Source organism: Mesoplodon densirostris, chromosome 19 (assembly GCF_025265405.1).
Source record: "Mesoplodon densirostris isolate mMesDen1 chromosome 19, mMesDen1 primary haplotype, whole genome shotgun sequence".
In the NCBI taxonomy this organism is placed as follows: Eukaryota; Metazoa; Chordata; class Mammalia; order Artiodactyla; family Ziphiidae; genus Mesoplodon; species Mesoplodon densirostris.
Genome location: NC_082679.1, coordinates 51,714,071 through 51,731,728, shown reverse-complemented (window position 1 = coordinate 51,731,728; position 17,658 = coordinate 51,714,071). Strand labels below are relative to the sequence as shown.

The 17,658-nt window shown below is 44.2% G+C and overlaps 2 protein-coding genes across 2 annotated transcripts; both read left to right on the top strand.

The window, feature by feature from the left end:
- The first annotated feature begins 4,829 nt into the window (after positions 1–4,829).
- CHST4 (carbohydrate sulfotransferase 4) lies at positions 4,830–11,294 on the top strand. Its single transcript, XM_060083177.1, has 2 exons — positions 4,830–4,840; positions 10,059–11,294. The coding sequence occupies exon 2, from the start codon at positions 10,074–10,076 to the stop codon at positions 11,292–11,294; it is 1,221 nt and encodes a 406-aa protein (XP_059939160.1). The 5' UTR covers positions 4,830–4,840; positions 10,059–10,073.
- A 2,635-nt stretch (positions 11,295–13,929) lies between these two features.
- On the top strand, positions 13,930–14,121 carry LOC132480885 (probable protein BRICK1). Its single transcript, XM_060085407.1, has one exon. The coding sequence runs from the start codon at positions 13,930–13,932 to the stop codon at positions 14,119–14,121; it is 192 nt and encodes a 63-aa protein (XP_059941390.1).
- The last annotated feature ends 3,537 nt before the right edge of the window (positions 14,122–17,658 follow it).

Sequence of the window (17,658 nt, the reverse complement as noted above, 5' to 3'; positions counted from 1 at the left end):
AAAAAAAGATCACTGTATTTGTCACAGAATTATATGCAAATGCAATAAGGAAAAATTGGAAACAATCCAAACATCTGTCAATAGAATCCTGGAGTACTGGCATATGATAAATCCATTCAAAGTAATGTCTCCCATAAATATGTGTTGAGATGGGTAAATGCTCACAATATAATGTGAGTAAAAAAAGCAGATCTAACCCCCACAACCCAGCCTCCATTAGAGACACCTGTATAAACGTGTGCCAGGAGACATGTCAAAAATATTCAGTCATAGTTCCAAACTACGAACAACTCAAATGTCCATTAACATGAGCATGGACAAACTGTGGCATATTTACACATGGACTATTACACAGTAATAAAAAAAATCCCATAACTGTATGTAACAATGTGATGAAACTTACAAGGATAAAATGAAATGAAAAAAGCAAATCTCAAAAGAATACATGTGCTATAATTCTACCTAGAAAGAGGTCAAATTGGGGAAAATTCAATTGTACTGCTTAAGGTGATAAACTATATGGAAGAATAAGGAGCTGCTTGCCTTGGAAGTGGTCACCTCTGAATAATGAGGGAAGGGGGGGGACGTGAGAGTGAAGGGATACTGAGGCAGCTTTAGCAATGTTCTGTTTTTTGGGTGTTTTTTTTTGGAGTTTGGTAGTTCCTTTATATGATTTGTTAAATTGTACCTTTATACCTTAATTTTAATTTCATAATTTAAAATGTTTTAAAGACTAAGGAAAAATAAATACAAAACGATATTTTCAGTGTGATCCCAATTATACAGATTTCTGCAGGCGCGGGAAAACGGTCAGTGGTGCTCTTCTCTCGGCAGCAAAATGGAAAGAGATGTGTGTTGTCTTCTTTACACATTTTGTATTTTTCAAATTTTTTATAATTAACAAGTATTACTTTTATAGTAAGAATAAAAGCAGAACTACCAACTGCCCAGTTTTGCTCTTCAATTTACATCTCTGCAATGGAGTCACTTCGAGGAAGAGAAATTTCTCTTCCACCTGCTAGAGAGAAACAGGAAGGAAGAGAAGGCCACACGACTGAAATCAATACAAGGCACCACCATAGGTCTGGTTATTTGCGCTTATGATAAGGCCTTAGGGGGCTCAGCTGATGGAAACTAGCAAATACACTGCCTAGATTATCCCAGAACTCACACAACTCTGCCTGTTCTCTCTTTCAAGGCCTTGGAAAATAAGCCAACAGCTGAGAAAAAAAAAAAGAGGTGTTATTATGATTCTATAATAACTACCACTTTTAAACTCATTATTGTCATAATATTGTGTTAGGGGTGTTATATGCATGAACCCAATCCTAACATTCACAAGAATTCCATTAGGTGAACATATATATATATATATATATATTTTTTTTTTTTTTTGCGGTATGCGGGCCTCTCACTGTTGTGGCCTCCCCCGTTGCGGAGCACAGGCTCCGGACGCGCAGGCTCCGGACGCGCAGGCTCAGCGGCCATGGCTCACGGGCCCAGCCGCTCCGCGGCATATGGGATCCTCCCAGACCGGGGCACGAACCCGTATCCCCTGCATCGGCAGGCGGACTCTCAACCACTTGCGCCACCAGGGAGGCCCTGAACATATATTTTACACTGATATTTTACACCTTATTTTACAGTGATATTCTAGGGCTCAGAGAGGTGGAATGACTTGCCCAGATGTCTGACTCCAAAATCAGTCGCTTTTACACTCCACCACAATTTACCTTTATTCCTGTACATGTTGTAAAAAGAGTTTCCTCATCTTTTTTTTCCTTCCTCATAGCCAAGATGAGCCAAGAGAAATGCTGGTTCTATTTTCCCCAGGGAGTGACAGTTCATTTAATTCCAACAATAAACTCGCCTCCAGGAAGAAAGGACTATATAAAGGTCTGTGTGAATTACACAGTGATTATGAAATTAATAATGTGACAAATCCAGTGGCTGAATCTATGACTACCTGACATAGTCCAAGAATATACAGTGTAAGAGGCTCTTTGCCGCCCACGAAAGAGAAGTCAGTTTGTGCCTGTGCTACACTATAGGCTACTTCTCTTCTGGATCCCCCCTCTCTATGAAAGGGACTAAATATTTATCGAATGGTTTCTGAATTAATCAGTGTCCTGGAAGCTATACAGGCTATTTTTCGTGGCTGACTCAAGGCTTGGGAATTCTGGTGTGTTGCTTTATATAATCTGGCCTTTGACCTGAAGACTTCCCTTTAGTGATCTGCATATTTTCGCCTGTACAATCATCCCTTCCTCCGTATCTGCAAGGGAATTGGTTCCAGGATCCTCGCTGATACCATGCTCAAGTCCCTTATACAAAATGGTGTAGGGCTTCCCTGGTGGCGCAGTGGTTGAGAGCCCGCCTGCCGATGCAGGGGACACGGGTTCGTGCCCCGGTCCGGGAAGATCCCACATGCCGCGGAGCGGCTGGGCCCGTGAGCCATGGCCGTTGAGCCTGTGCGTCCGGAGCCTGTGCTCCGCAGCGGGAGAGGCCACAACAGCGTGAGGCCCACATACTGCAAAAAAAAAAAAAAAAAAAAAAGGTGTAGTATATGCATATAACCTATACACATCCTCCTGTATACTTTAAATCATCTCGAGATTACTTGTAATACAATGTAAATGCTATGTAAATAGCTGTAAATACACTGTAAATGCTATATTAATAATTGCCTGTGCCTGGCAAATTCCAGTTTTGCTATTTGGAACTTACTGGAAAAAAATTTTTCCAAATATTTTCAATAGAGGTTGTTTGAATCCTCGGATGTAGAACCTAGGGATAAGGAGAGCCGACTGTACTTTGTGTCTACGATTAGATAACAGGCCATCATGACAAGCTGTAACTTCCTGAAGCATTCTTTATTTAGTTATTTTTGGACATTTTATAATTTCTTTTCTCTTTGGAATATTTTGTAAATGGCAACTAAAACCCATTTTTAACAAACACCTATAAACACACCAGTTTTAAACATAAGGAAGCAAAAAAATGATTGCCCAAACTCTGAGGTCACTGACATTGCTTTTGGAGAAAGGTATAACAACCACCGAATGCTTGCCACCTCCCAGCCCCTTTCAGAGAAAAATGTCTGTGGTTCCTATGCACTGGGGGGGTCATGGTTTTTTAAAATAATTTTTATTCAATTTATTTAATAAATTGAATTAATGATTTTTAATTAACTAATTAATTTATCTTAATTTATTTAATAACTTGGGTGACTGAGTTTTTTAAGTTTAAGTTTTTTTCATTTTTTGGTTGTGTTGGGTTTTCGTTGCTGCGCGTGCGCAGGCTTTCTCTAGTTGTGGCGAGCGGGGGCTACTCTTCGTTGCAGTGCGCGGGCTTCTCACTGCGGTGGCTTCTCTTGTTGCAGAGCACGGGCTCTAGGTGTGTGGGCTCAGTAGTTGTGGCTCGCAGGCTCTAGAGCGCAGGCTCAGTAGTTGTGGTGCACAGGCTGAGTTGCCCCGTGGCAGGTGGGATCTTCCCGGACCAGGGCTTGAACCCATGTCCCCTGCATTGGCAGGTGGACTCCCAACCACTGCGCCACCAGGGAAGCCCTAAGTTTAATTTAATTGAATTAAAAATTCACCTAAACTGAGTCACTTTGCTATAGAGCAGAGATTGGCACAACGTTGTAAATCAACCACACTTCAATTAAAAAAAATATATATATATATATATTTTAAAATTCACCTATTGGGACTTCCCTTGTGGCACAGTGGTTAAGAATCCACCTGCCAATGCAGGGGACACAGGTTCGATCCCTGGTCTGGGAAGATCCCACGTGCCGCGGAGCAACTAATCCCACGTGCCTAGAGCCTGTGCTCCACAACAAGAGAAGCCACCGCAATGAGAAGACCGCGCACCACAACGAAGAGTAGCCCCCGCTCACCACAACTAGAGAAAGCCTGCGCGCAGCAACAAAGACCCAACGCAGCCAAAAATAAGTAAATAAAAATAAAATTTAAAAATAAAAATTCACCTATTGTTTTACACTCATTACAATCATGTAAAGTAGCTCAGAGTAGTTGTGTGACTTGCCCAAGTACACACAGCTAGTAAGAAGATATAATTTTTCATGATAACTTGTTTCTTATTTTCTTGAGGGGGAAATTTCTTTTCCCGTACCCCAACTAAATGCCAATACATATGTGTCCTCCCATAAAACGAGTTATTACATCTACGTAGTACCTCTAGTTACTACCTCCTGCAAGAAGGGTGAAGATGTTGAATAAGACACAGAGGCCAAAAGAAATGTTTCCTCCCTAAATCCAGTGGAGTGAGCAGGAAGGTGGAATCCAGAAATCGCTTCCAGGTTTTCTCCTCTTTTTGCAGCAGAGATAAGAACAAGGTTTCACATTGTGTCCATTTTGGCTGTCATTGTCCTGCGATTTCCCTATCAACCTCATCTACTTCTGGGGTCCCTTTTCTTTTTCCACTTTGCCCTAAGGTAGTTAACCTATTCCGCTGCCTTCAAGGGATCTACATTCCAGGATCGCCTCCCAGTGGTGGGAGAGAATGCTTCCTCCTTTGCTTCTCCAGGCCCCGCCCATTCAAGCAGAGTCTCCCCACCCCTTGAGTATCTCAGGGTTAAAGCTGATAATATCAAGTCTCTCTGGGAGCGATGTTTTCTTAACCCTGTCTTGGAAGGTGGGTAATTTTTTGCCAGAGGAAGAAGGCAGTGGAATTTGCTCTGAGTAGGGATGGTTATGCAAGATGCAAGGAGGAGGAGGAAGCTGAGAGGAGAGTTGGTGAGTCAGAGGAGAAAAGCTGCACAACTTGGCTAGCAGTGAGCCTTTAGAGCAGTGGGGAAGCCTAAGCCATTAACAAGGTAAGGAGAGAATTTTCTCTACACCTCCAAAGCAGGGCCATTATTCCCAGGTTCTTGGAGCGGAGTATCAGATAACCTGGGGCAACTAAGCTGGGGATTTTCTGGGCGATGGCGGAGGGGAGGTGTTGGTGCGGGGTTGAATCAGAATCACCAGGATAATCTTCCCCGAAAAGCACGAGCTGCCTGCCAGCAGCTCCCCTCTCCCCACCCAGCTCTAGCCCTAAAAGAGTAAGAAAGAGCCTAGAATGTGAGTAGGGCTATTCTGACGTATATTTTTGTAGCTAGTCCCCGTGACGTGTTTTACTCATTCAGATGCTGGCTTCGGACCTCAGTCTCTGTACTTCTTGCAGCTTCTCCTCTGCTCAGGTGTTGGGGAGTGGGGACCGGAGGTGCTGGGAGCTACAGTTTCTGTAGCTCAGGTAAGATTTAGTGTGATAACTGAATTCTCAGACCTGGGACCCAAAAGATCCAGGTCTGATCAGGCAGGGCTATTTCTATCGTTGAGTCAATTAATTAAAGTTCACTTATCCTGAAACACAGAGGTGTGGCTCATCACTGTTCTATATATTTAATCGGACTGTTGTGATTACCGTGGCTAAAAGGGCTTTCAAAGTTGTGGAGCACTGTTCGGATGTAAAATAAGACTAAATTTGAGACCAGTGAGTCAGCCAAGGTAGAAGAGACTTCTATCTTGTAAGGTTGTGGATAAGTCTGGAACTTCTAATTGGAAGTTAAATACTTTTATATGTGCAAAATAAAAAAATAGCTTGTCCTGCTTTCCTTACCCAGGTCAATGAGGGCACCTCAAATAGTAAAAAACACGCTACAAATGTTTGTTCATTCAGTCATTCATTCAATAGATGTTTCTTGAGCCCCTACTAGACGCCAGGCACTGTCGTTGTTACTAGAGACACAGAAATTGCAAAGACCTTCAGTCTAGTTAGAGCTTGTTATTGTATGGATACCCTTTGCCCAGGTGCTTATCTCACAGGTTTCCAGGTTCTGCAGCTATATGTGTGGATGCAGGTCTCCCAGATCCAGCTCTCCTCTCTCTCTGTGCAAATGTCTTCTGCCATCCCTAATTTCTGGGTTTGGGGGCATAATCTCACTGGGAAATATAAATTAGAAATTTGTCAGCGGCTGGAATCCAGGGCTCTTAAATTGATGTATGTTTGGTTTTTTCCTCAGAATTCATCATTTTGTTTCTAATAGGCTACACGATATGGACTTGAGGGTCATCTATAATTCAGCCCTCTGTAATCAGGCTGCTGGGTGAGGTCACCCATCCTGGTGCCTCACAGTCCCTGTGCCTGAAGTAGGTGCTATGTCACTACCACCCTTTCGTGATGTTTTTCAGGACAGCAGTGGATGAGGAGGAGAGCTGAGGGGGAGAAATGAGAGACAGAAGAGAGGCCACTTACTATCGAGACCAGGCTAGCACATTCAGGATTAGATAACAGGGAGGGCAGGTTCCAGCATGCAATCAAAGAGCCGAAAAAGAACACTCAGGAAGGTGGACTGGGGCCTCTGAGATGCAAATCACTTCACAGATGGCTCATAAATGCTTCCTGACCCCAAGGACTACAGAGGAGGTTAATGGAGGACAGCTGGGGAGAGGTGATGGTTAGAATAGAGGAAACTGCCATGAAAAGCCTTGAGTTTCCTTCTCTTCCCGGAGCCACCTCTACCACTGATTCCAGGGACTGCAGGGATAAGCTTTCCCCGAGACACACCCTAAAGTGTCCCCTGACTGTTCTCATCAGCCCCATCATGGGTTGCTTGGATCCAGGTTGTGTCTAGATGCCAGCGACAAGAGATGGGACTCACTTTACAAAAGCATGCTTTCTTTCTGGCCAGGGAAATTGCTCGTGGAAAGAAAAAGCAGAGAAAGAAGTCGGAGGGTTTCCTTGGGAATTCCTGAGAACCGTGGTCAATTAAAGCCTGAGGACAACTGGGGATGAGTTCAAAGGCCAGGCTCCAGCTCTGGGAGAGAATGGGCATGAGGCCAGCAGCTACTGGCAGGCACGGGAGGCTCAGAGCATGCTAGCCCTCACAAACACTGAGTTGGCCCAAAGCCAGACAGGGGGAGGGAGGACGTACTTTTGAAAGGTCTATGTTGCTAGTCCCTAGGAAATGTTAGCTTTTTCCTGAGCCGATGATAGGCCCTGCATCTAAAGTTCTACCCTTATAATCGTACACAGGTCAAGTTCTTTCCTCTCTCTTTTGCTCCATTATTTCCTATCTTTGTTCCAAACTTTTCCTCATACTCATACTGCCTTTGGGAGAAGATCTCTTGCTAGTCATTTCCTCAATACTTGCGGGGCTGGGGGTGGGTGGGTATTCTTGAGCCATTGTCAAAAATGGCTTAGTTTCTAATCATTTCCTCTTGGGCTCAAGTTTAAAAGAATAGGAACATATCTTAGCTGGCCCCATTCTAACCTTCAGGGCCAAGACAAGGATTACCATTCATGGACATTTTCCTGGCATATAGCAAAGTGGGTTTTTTTTTGGCACCTAGGAGAGATGATCCTCACTGGATCTTTTGGCACACGTGCAGGAAATGCATTGTTGTAACGAATGAAAGAGAGGGGTTTCTGGGCCGTTGCCTCTCAAGGTTTGGTTGAGGTCATTACACACTTCCTAGAAGGTTCAGGGGACTTCCAAGGGAAGTCCATGGGCTGGCAAAGCATGCTGTACCTCTTCAGGAAGCAGGCTATAAACCCCAAGAGTCACATCTGTGACTGCCCAATTCCTCCTCTAAAATTTACTCTCTATAATCTCTGGACTTCTAGACACACAGAATGGTTTATGACCAGTATGCAGGCCATCTGGACAACAGATACCAAAGGTACACATACCCATACTCTTTGTTTGATTCAGCAATCCCACTTCTGGGGAGTAAGCTTACATACTTACATAATGATGTATGAACATAAAGGTCATTATTGAAATTCTTGAAATGGTGAAAGACTGGAAACAACCCAAAAGCTCATCAGTGTGGACACTGGTTAAATAAATTGTGGTACATCTATACAATAAAATTCTACACAGTGGTAAAAAGGAATGAGGAAATGATTTACGTACTCCCATGGAAAGCTCTCCAAGGCATATTGTTAAGTTAACAAAGCAAGTTGCAGCACAGTGTGGATAACTTGCAACTTCTTGTGTTATAAAAAGGGGAAAAATTAAGAATACATATACATTTGAATTTTCTTGTGTACACATAAAGCAACTGAAAGGACACATTAAAAAATGAACCCAGTTGCTATTTGGGGGCAAGTTGGGAAATGGGCAGATGGAGGGCGGGTGTTGGAAGTATATATTTCACTGTATAGTGATGATAAAACACCAGCTTGTAGATAAATACTAGCTGTCAGTAAATAGAGAAGAGATTATTGATTCAGCGGCTGGTAAAATTCTTAGGTGTTCTTTCCCCTAGAAAAATTCTATGACCCTTTTAAAAAGTGTGTCCTACAAACAGCTCTAGAAATTTTCTAATTTATGACTATAGGTCTCCTCCAGAGACATAACTGTTGTCATAGGATTTCCCCTCACCTAATATTCAATATGTAAAAGACCTGGAGTGTGACAGGCTAGGCTACAGGCTGGCAAGCACTGTCCTTATTCCCTTCCTGCATGTGGAATCTTGGGGAGCCTTCTTTTAAATTCTGAGCCTGATTTAATGTCCATGATAATGATACTCTTAAAAACAATTTGAACCATGTGACTATTAGCTATTCAAAACTTTAAAAAAAAATTGGTGATGAGACCTATCACCAGGAGAATAGCATATCCTAAACCCAGCTGCAATTACTGTCTAGAAACATATTTTCTCTTCTTTATTAAAGCTTGAAGAAGAATTTCTTGAGTATAGAGTGATATGCAAATTAGCACCTTGCTACTGTTAACATTTTACACTATGTGAAATATCTATTATATCTCTCAATAGTTATTTATGCCAGGAAGTCACCCAAAATGATCCAGAGTCATCTCAACCCATAAAGAGAGTTAAGAGCTCCCCTGGAATAATATTCTAGCATGGCACTGGGAACAGTGGTCTTTTCACACAAAGCCCTGGTGTGAAGGCAGTAAGTTCAGCGTTGCCACCTGTCTGTTTGAGCCTTAGTGTAAATTACAAAGTGAAATTCCTTTCTCTAGATATTTAACATCTAAGAACTGGAAAACCATCCTAATGTACTTATCCTACTGAACAAAGATACTTAACTGTCACCTACCAGACATTTTGTTAAATAATAAATATCTTGAATTCTTGATGAAGTGGCATTCCCTAGGGTTGGGCAGTATACAACATGCCCAACTGTAAGGAGCAACCCTGAGTAAGTTGTGTCAAGTGGTCAAACATTACCCCAAGCAGCAGCACAGTGGCTAACAGGCCACAGCATCACTACTGCAGCTCTTAGGTTGGCTTGCCACAGTTTCATACAGTTGGCTGCTGAGGCAACAATGATTCAACCCAAATAGATTCAGATGGTTTCTTACATACACAGACACGAGGACGGCATTGGGTCAGCTCCTCATGTCCCTAGTCCCACAGGATGAGACCAAATCAGAGGGGATCAGATGATAGGTGCCACGGGCACTTTGCCACTGAGGAGACAACTCCAAACCAAAGCCAAGCAGTTTTATAGTCTGAAGCCATATCCCGCAGGGTACTGAAAGTCCTGTGCTTAATTGAGATGAAGGAGGGTAGTGAGAAATGGCCTTGGCACTATCCCTCAAGATGGGGGTGGGCGGGCGGGCCTCAAGGCAGCTCCTCAGAAGTCAGCTTATCTCCCGTAGTTTCTGAAGGAATCATGGGGCATTCAACCAAAACTTGGGTCAGACTGTGGTTAAGCTTTGCCTACATGGCCTGTGTGAAGACATGTGTGTCACCAGGGTGAACCTGTTTTCCCTATATTCATGAAATATGGCTGAGTTCACACATTTTTTTAGCTCCATGGACAAGAAGGACCAGGAGGGAGAAAGTAAAGAGCCTAAAAAGAAAGAGCATAAAAAGAAATAGAGCTTATTGACACACTAACTGCAAGGGACAGGAATTAATTTGGAGAAGGATTTGTGCAATTCATTGCAAGAAGGCTCCAGCATTCTACATTGCCCCTTGGTGCGGGTCAGGGAGAAAGTAGCTTTGGCTAGAAAGGGGATGGAAGTCAGATACCAAAACATGAGCCTGACATAGCCCCTCTGCTTGTTCCTGAAGGTCTTCTACTTCAGCATGACGCTGCCCAAAAAAATGAAGCTACTCCTGCTCCTGGCTTCCCAGACGGCTGTCTTTGTTCTCTTCATCCTTCTGTACTCCCACAGCTTCAACTCCCTGCAGGTGAAGGAAGAACCCAAGCCCGCGTACATGCATGTGCTCATCCTGTCTTCGTGGCGCTCTGGCTCTACTTTCGTAGGGCAGCTTTTTGGACAGCACCCAGATGTCTTCTACCTGATGGAGCCCGCCTGGCACGTCTGGATGACCTTCACACAAAGTACTGCCCAGAGGTTGCATATGGCAGTGCGGGATCTCATACGGGCCGTCTTTCTGTGTGACATGAGCGTCTTTGATGCCTACATGAAACCTGGTCCCCGAAAACAGTCCAGCCTCTTCCAGTGGGAAGGCAGCCGGGCCCTGTGTTCTCCACCTGCCTGCAGCATCTTCCCGCGAGATAAGATCATACCCCAGGATCACTGTAGGCTTCTGTGCAATCAAGAGCCCTTTGAGGTGGTGGAGAAGGCCTGCCGCACTTACAGCCACGTGGTGCTCAAGGAGGTACGTTTCTTCAAACTGCAGGTGCTCTACCCGCTGCTGAGAGACCCTTCCCTCAATCTGCACATTGTGCATCTGGTCCGGGACCCCCGGGCGGTGTTCCGTTCCCGAGAACACACCACAAATGAACTCATGATTGACAGCCACATTGTGATGGGGCAGCATCTGCAGAAACTCAAAAAGGAGGATCAACCCTACTACGCAATGCAAGTCATCTGCCAAAGCCAGCTGGAGATCTTCAAGGCTGTGCAGTCCTTGCCCAAAGCCCTGAGGCAGCGCTACTTGCTCGTGCGCTATGAGGACTTGGTCCGGGACCCCCTGGCCCAGACTGCCCGAATGTATGAATATGCAGGGTTGAAATTCTTGCCCCAGCTCCAGACCTGGGTGCACAACATCACTCGAGGCAAGGGCATGGGTGAGCATGCCTTCCACACAAATGCCAGGAATGCCCTCAATGTCTCTCAGGCCTGGCGCTGGTCCTTGCCTTATGAAAAGGTTTCTCGGCTTCAGAAAGTCTGCAGGAATACCATGAATTTGCTGGGCTATCACCTTGTCACATCTGAGCAAGAGCAGAAAAACCTGTCGCTGAATCTTCTGTCTACCTGGAGCCCCTCTGAGCAAGTCTACCAAGAGGTTGAGGAGGCTCTGTCTCCACCTGGCACCAACTTCAGCCACGTTAACTGATGGCAGCTTCTGAGCCTCGACCGTGTGTGTCACTGTATGCGTGAGCGTGAGCTGTGCCCAAACATGTTCAAGTCGAGAAACCTTGGCGTCTCTGCTCACATCTAGAGAAGAGACTTAGGAACCTTATGTGAGGGGCACACTCCACCAACAAAACAGAAGTAATGTCTTTATTCTCTTCTTGGCCTTCTTACCTATGTATACCTCAGAGACTTTGTGGCCTGGGTCCTATGTGGTACCATGCAGTATCACTGGAGTAAATCCATAAATTCTTCTGTCCACATCTTGCCCAGTGTGAAAGGAGAGAGACAGGAAAAACCAGGGAAATAGGTCTCCCACCAAACAGCCCACCAGCACATTCAACAGGGATGTGAACTCTGAGCCCTCAGAGAATGGGCAACAGGGTTGGATGCTTACCTGTGAGCTTGGCCATCACAGCTATCCATTACCACAAATATGGAACAAAATCTCTGCACAAGAGAGGAAGCTTTTAACTTCACGGGATGGCTGGGACCAATTTGGACATCAGTTAGTTCCCCTCAGTGTTTTCCTATTTTAACCTGTGAAGCTGCCATCTGTTAACACTAAAATTCCAAAATAAGATTCTGTTTGGAGTGTACATTTTTATGCTTTCTAATTGCTTAGTAGTAAATGCTCATTCTTATGGGATCCTAACTAAGAGCCTAAACGTCTTTACAGATTTTTTTGACTGGAATATTTCATTTTTTAATTTTTAAAAAGTTTTTATTGAAATATAGTTGATTCACAATGTTGTGTTGGTTTCAGGTGTATTGCAAAGTGATTCAGTTATACATATATATATATATATATATATATATATATATTCTCATCTTTATAGATTTAAAAAAAATACTTTTGTTATTATCAATCACCCACACATAGAAAAAAATGTTAAGACAGTGTTTGGTTCAGATGATGGACTAAGTCTAAACTGATCAATACTGATCGATACACTGCCCTCTCAAGAATTTGTAGAAAGTAGACAGCTAGCAGCTAAGCCCTTTCTTGTGTGCAGCGTAAGCTATAATAATACCAGGTGTATCACTCTAGGTTCTGGAGTTCTTTTAATCTCATACCTCAGTCAGAGGACCTCGGTTATAATACGATTGGTGCTCTTCAGCTCTTCCTGATCACCTCCCCTAACAAGAAAAGTTGTTTCCCCCAATCTTTGCAGGATTCCCCAGATCTAGTTTGTGTATCAGAATCACCTGTTAAAGATGTGTTTTGCCACGCCCTACCTCAGATCTGCTGGAAATGGAATCTCCCAGGAGAGGCTGGGATTCTGTATGTTTATCAGTTGACTCTGTGTAACTCTTCCACAGCCAGCCTGACAATGGTACACCTTGCCCTGGGCAGCAGCACTCTTTGCCTTCTTGCTCCAAGACAGGTGACTTTTCAGCACATGCCAAGTGTCTAAGCACTTACTCCTGACACAGGTGCTGTCCTCAGGTTGGAAGGAATAAGAAGGTCTGTGTATGTCTGGAACTCCGTGAACCTCTGGGTCCTGACTTTCCAAACATTTCACTTTATTCAATTCTGAGAGATACCATTATTTCATCTTTCCTTTTGTTCCCACGCCCACTTTTGACATGGTCCTCACGTCACAAAGCTCCCTTGATGTCAGATGGGAATTCTCCCACTCCATTCCGCTGAGTAGCTCTTGGGCTGCACCACCACCTGAGATGCTTGAGTAGGCACCTTTGCCAGCTGGATCTTTGATGTTAATTTATATGGGATTTAAAGGAGTGAATTTATTCTAATACCTAAACCCAAGCCACTCTAGACCCTCCTCGAGAGCCTAGAATCTCCCAGGCAAATGCTTCTTGCCTCTCCAAACCTTCCAAAACTATGAAAATTTCCCCAACGTTGAAAATAAGGCCAGGGCAGTAGGTGAGGGTGCAAACAGAGTGAAGAGGGCCAGTGAGGGGGAGAGACAGTGAAAGACTCGACCATCTCTGATTTCCCCTCTGAAATTTCAGCCTCTACCTGAATTGTCTTAAAGTTAGCAACTTCCTTAGGAACCATCTCTGTGGGATGCTGGAGTACAGAGCTGCTTGCTTTTCCATCTCCAAAAGAGTCACCCATCCCAAGACAAGGAATAAGACTAGCCACATGGAAATCTCAGGATCTTATTTAAGATCTACTTTAAAACAGCTTTAAATTTCCTATATTCCAAGTCCTAAGTCAGATGAGGTCCAGATAGCTAGTAGCCATCCTCTTGAAAGAAAGCCTATACACTACCCAATATAGGAGTCACCGGCAGCTGTTCAGATTTAAATAAGCGAAAATTAAAATAAAGTTCAGTTCTTCAGTTGCACTAGCCATCTTTCAAGTACTCAATAGCAACGTGTGGCTAGTGGCTACTGTACTAGACAGCACAGATATAAATCATTTCCATCACTGCAAAAGTTCTATTGGACAGTTCTGGTCTAAATTAATTTCTATTTGTTTGTAGCATCTTATCCTTAACCTCAAATTGCACCCCGCCCAAAAGAGTTTAGAGAATATATAACAATACTATAATGGCACTTTTATATACCATAAAACTGTGCAGTATGAAATCATGCTATATAACCTCTAAAACTCTGACCTAGCCGCGCTTCCTTAGGCAGCAGCCATGGTGGGACAAGAGGATCCCGTGCAGCGGGAGATTCGCCAGGACTGGGCGAACTGGGAGTACATTGAGGTCATCACCAGCAGCATTTTCGCAGACTTTCTCAACTCGTTTCATAGGTCTTGTCGTTCAAGACTCGCAACACTAAACGAGAAATGGACAGCTCTTGAACAGAGGATAGAGGACAACGAATGAAGGGAGGGTGACAAACGGTGAGACCCTCACCTATAACTGTGCTATGCTGCTGCTGGGAAGTTGCTTTTACAGAACAAAAAGGCCTCGTGGGAAAGGCCCCAGCAGTCTTCAGCTCCTTCCTCTCTCCTTAAAGATTAACAGGGCTTATTCTTGTTTTTCTTTATTTCAAAAATGTGACCTTTGGGCTCCGCCATGTACACCCAGCAGTGTGATGTGGCGTGTGGGGAGGAATCCAGGGGAACTCTCAGAAACAACATTAGGCACTTTACCTCTTCAGTGACACTTTGTACAACTACCTGTCAACACATGTGAGGCGCTAAGAGCCAAAAGCCTGGGACTCTGTCCAGGTCCTCCCCACCTTTCTCTCTCTCTCTCTCTCTCTCTCTCTCTCTCTCTCATCCTTTCCTTATGGCTCGCATTGCCTCTGCATTGCTTCTATAAATAGTCTGTCTCCTCCCCACCTTTGGCCGGGGGTGGGGAGCACTCCTGGCTGAGGAGCCCTGGTGAGGTGGCTGCCAGAGAACGCTGCTGCTAACCCACCAGTTTCTTGTCCTTTTGGGAAGGTCAAGGCCAGGCCTCCACTTGGCTTGAAAAGGGACATTTTCAGAGTTTTCTTTCTGTCACTTGGGGTGTCTTAACCTTTCATATTTCCCTAATAAACTCCTCAACTTTAAAATAAATAAATAAATAAATAAAACTCTGACCCAGTGCTGAGCGAGATTTAGAGAGCAATGGAACATCTCCTATTGAAGCGCTCAGGTGGCTGGCACCAGAGTTCAGGGACGCGAGTGGCAGTACATTCAGTTATGAAACATGGGGAATTCGGGGAGCTGAGAACCCACGATGTGTATAGAGGACTGTGTTCTGCAAAACAGCCTTTCCACTTTGGAGATATCTGTTCCAGCACCCAACCCCCAAAATAGGAAGGCATTTGTGTGCCTCCCAAGCCTATTGAGCTGCATGGGATCTAAGGATAAGTTTGAACATAGATGAGGGATGAATTTGATCTAAATTTCTCAGGGCTACTAATTAGGTTTGGGGAATGAGCTCCTTCATGTCTAGAGAAAACATAATGGCCTGAAATGCCTAATTGGGGGCTTCCCCAGTGGCGCAGTGGTTGGGAATCTGCCTGCCAATGCAGGGGACATGGGTTCGAGCCCTGGTCTGGGAAGATCCCACATGCCGCAGAGCAACTAAGCCCGTGCGCCACAACTAGTGAGCATGTGCTCTAGAGCCCGCGAGCCACAACTACTGAGCCTGTGTGCCACAACTACTGAAGCCCACGCGCCTAGAGCCTGTGCTCTGCAACAAGAGAAGCCACCATGATGAGAAGCCTGCACACCGCAATGAAGAGTAGCCCCTGCTTGCCACAACTAGAGAAAGCCCGTGCACAGCAACGAAGACCCAACACAGCCAAAAATAAATAAATTAAAACAAATTTAAAAAGAACATGGGCTCTAGAACTGGGTTGCCTGGGTGACTTTGCTATCACTAGTTGGGTGACCTCAGCAAGTCCCTTAACATCTCATGTCTCAGGTTTCCTTACCTTAGGTGGGTAGAATAATAGTAGTACCAACTCCTTGGAGTTGCCAGGAGAACTAATGAACTAATGAGTTAATCTATGGAACATGCTTAGAAAGCATCTGCTGCTCACAATTGTTAGCTGTGAATATCTTGGTAACAACACTGGTCTTGGCTCTCAAGGACTGTCTTCCATAATTTCTGGTAACATCCTTATTAAGGTGATGTTTACCAGCAGATCACAAACCCTTTATGGCATTTCTGATCATAATGATACCATTAGGAGATTGATAATTTTCTGATATTCTAGTTTCTCAATATCTGTAGTTCTCAACCAGAGGTGACTTTGCCCCCCAGTGGACATTTGGCAATGCCTAGAGACATTTTTGGTTGTCACGCTTTGGGAGGGGGGTGTTTCTGGAATCTACTGGGGAGGGGCCTGGAGTGCTGCTAAACCTACAATGTACAGGAAAGCCCTCCCTTAACTAATATATGATAAATATATGAGGGACAAAGAGCTAATGATTCAAATAAATTTCTCTTCCATCTTCATTCAATTAAATTCAATCTCACTCAAATGAGATTAAAAGCATCTTGACTGAGGAGATGTCATAACCTGGGCTCTTTTGATACCCACTCAGGTCATCTCAAAGGGAGAAGTGGAGGAGACATTATACCAATACAGAACAGCACCACAGAAGTCTGATGAGAGGGAGTGAGTGCAGCCAGGCTTCCCGTTCACTCACTGGCCAATCTATGCCTTAACCGGTCTTTGCTTGCGTCCACCCTAATGCAGTTAGCTGTAGCTTGAAGAGAAGAGTTTAAAGGGGCAAAACATGGTCATTTAGGGCCTTGGGGAAGATGGGCAGACAAATGAAGCCATGAGTAGACACTGTGCTAGACAAATGAGTTGTCTAACATGTCTGAGAACAGAAGAATCATTGACAAACATCAAAAAGTTCCATGGGCACCACAGAGTTTACATCACAGTTCCTCAGCCTTTTTTTTATTATCACCCCCTCACCCTCAACAAGCTGTTTTAGACATTTTTTCCCTAACTGCACCTCCGCCATGAAATGTTAATACTGCAAATACACTGCATGTCTGTTTTTGTATGGTGGCCCTTTGGAGGGTCACAAACCACCATAATATCTACTCTTTTTTTTTGGCCTCCCCAAAACTGCTTTTCACCCCCTTGGTAATTTTCACCTCCATTGGGAATGCATGCTTTAGACTACTGTCCCCAGTATTTTTAAAACTCCTTTCTCACCCAGCTCCTATTTTGTTTTCCTCAACATGTCTTTTCATTTGTCATCTCCCCAAATTATGTTCCTTGCTCTCACCAATGATAGCTATACCTTGCTCATCAGTAATTGAATGTGATTATGTAAAATAACACATATAAGTGTAATCTGTAAACTGTAAAGACCATGAAAACGCTGGTTATTATTAGTAGTAAAATAATAATACAAGTAATTCTTGACTGCTGTCCTCCCTGCCAACCCTAATCCTAACCATTTGGCATGGTCCAGCTTTCCTTGCCAATTTTCACATTGGCTTCTTATGATCCTGGATGAACAATAAGAAAGCTAGTTTTGTTGTTGTTGTTGTTGATGTTGTTGTTTTGCGGTACGCGGGCCTGTCACTGTTGTGGCCTCTCCCGTTGCGGAGCACAGGCTCCGGATGCACAGGCTCAGAGGCCATGGCTCACGGGCCCAGCCGCTCCGCGGCATGTGGGATCTTCCCGGACCGGGGCACGAACCCGTGTCCCCTGCATCGGCAGGCGGACTCTCAACCACTGCGCCACCAGGGAAGCCCAGGAAGCTAGTTTATGGTTTGTTTGTTTTTAAGTTTATGACAAGAGTTGGTAACAAATGGAATAGGAACGTAAAATAGGTACATAAAGAATAAGGTACGTTTCAGAAAAAGTTAGCCATTGCTCTACCCTAAATCAATGTGGACTTAAATGACTAACTGCCTATAATTTAAACATGTTGAATGAAAAGAAATAAAGCC

What these genes read in the sequence shown, in the direction of transcription:
- CHST4 (XM_060083177.1), top strand. Translation starts at nt 10,074, where the DNA reads ATGACGCTGCCCAAAAAAATGAAGCTACTCCTGCTCCTGGCTTCCCAG.
- LOC132480885 (XM_060085407.1), top strand. Translation starts at nt 13,930, where the DNA reads ATGGTGGGACAAGAGGATCCCGTGCAGCGGGAGATTCGCCAGGACTGG.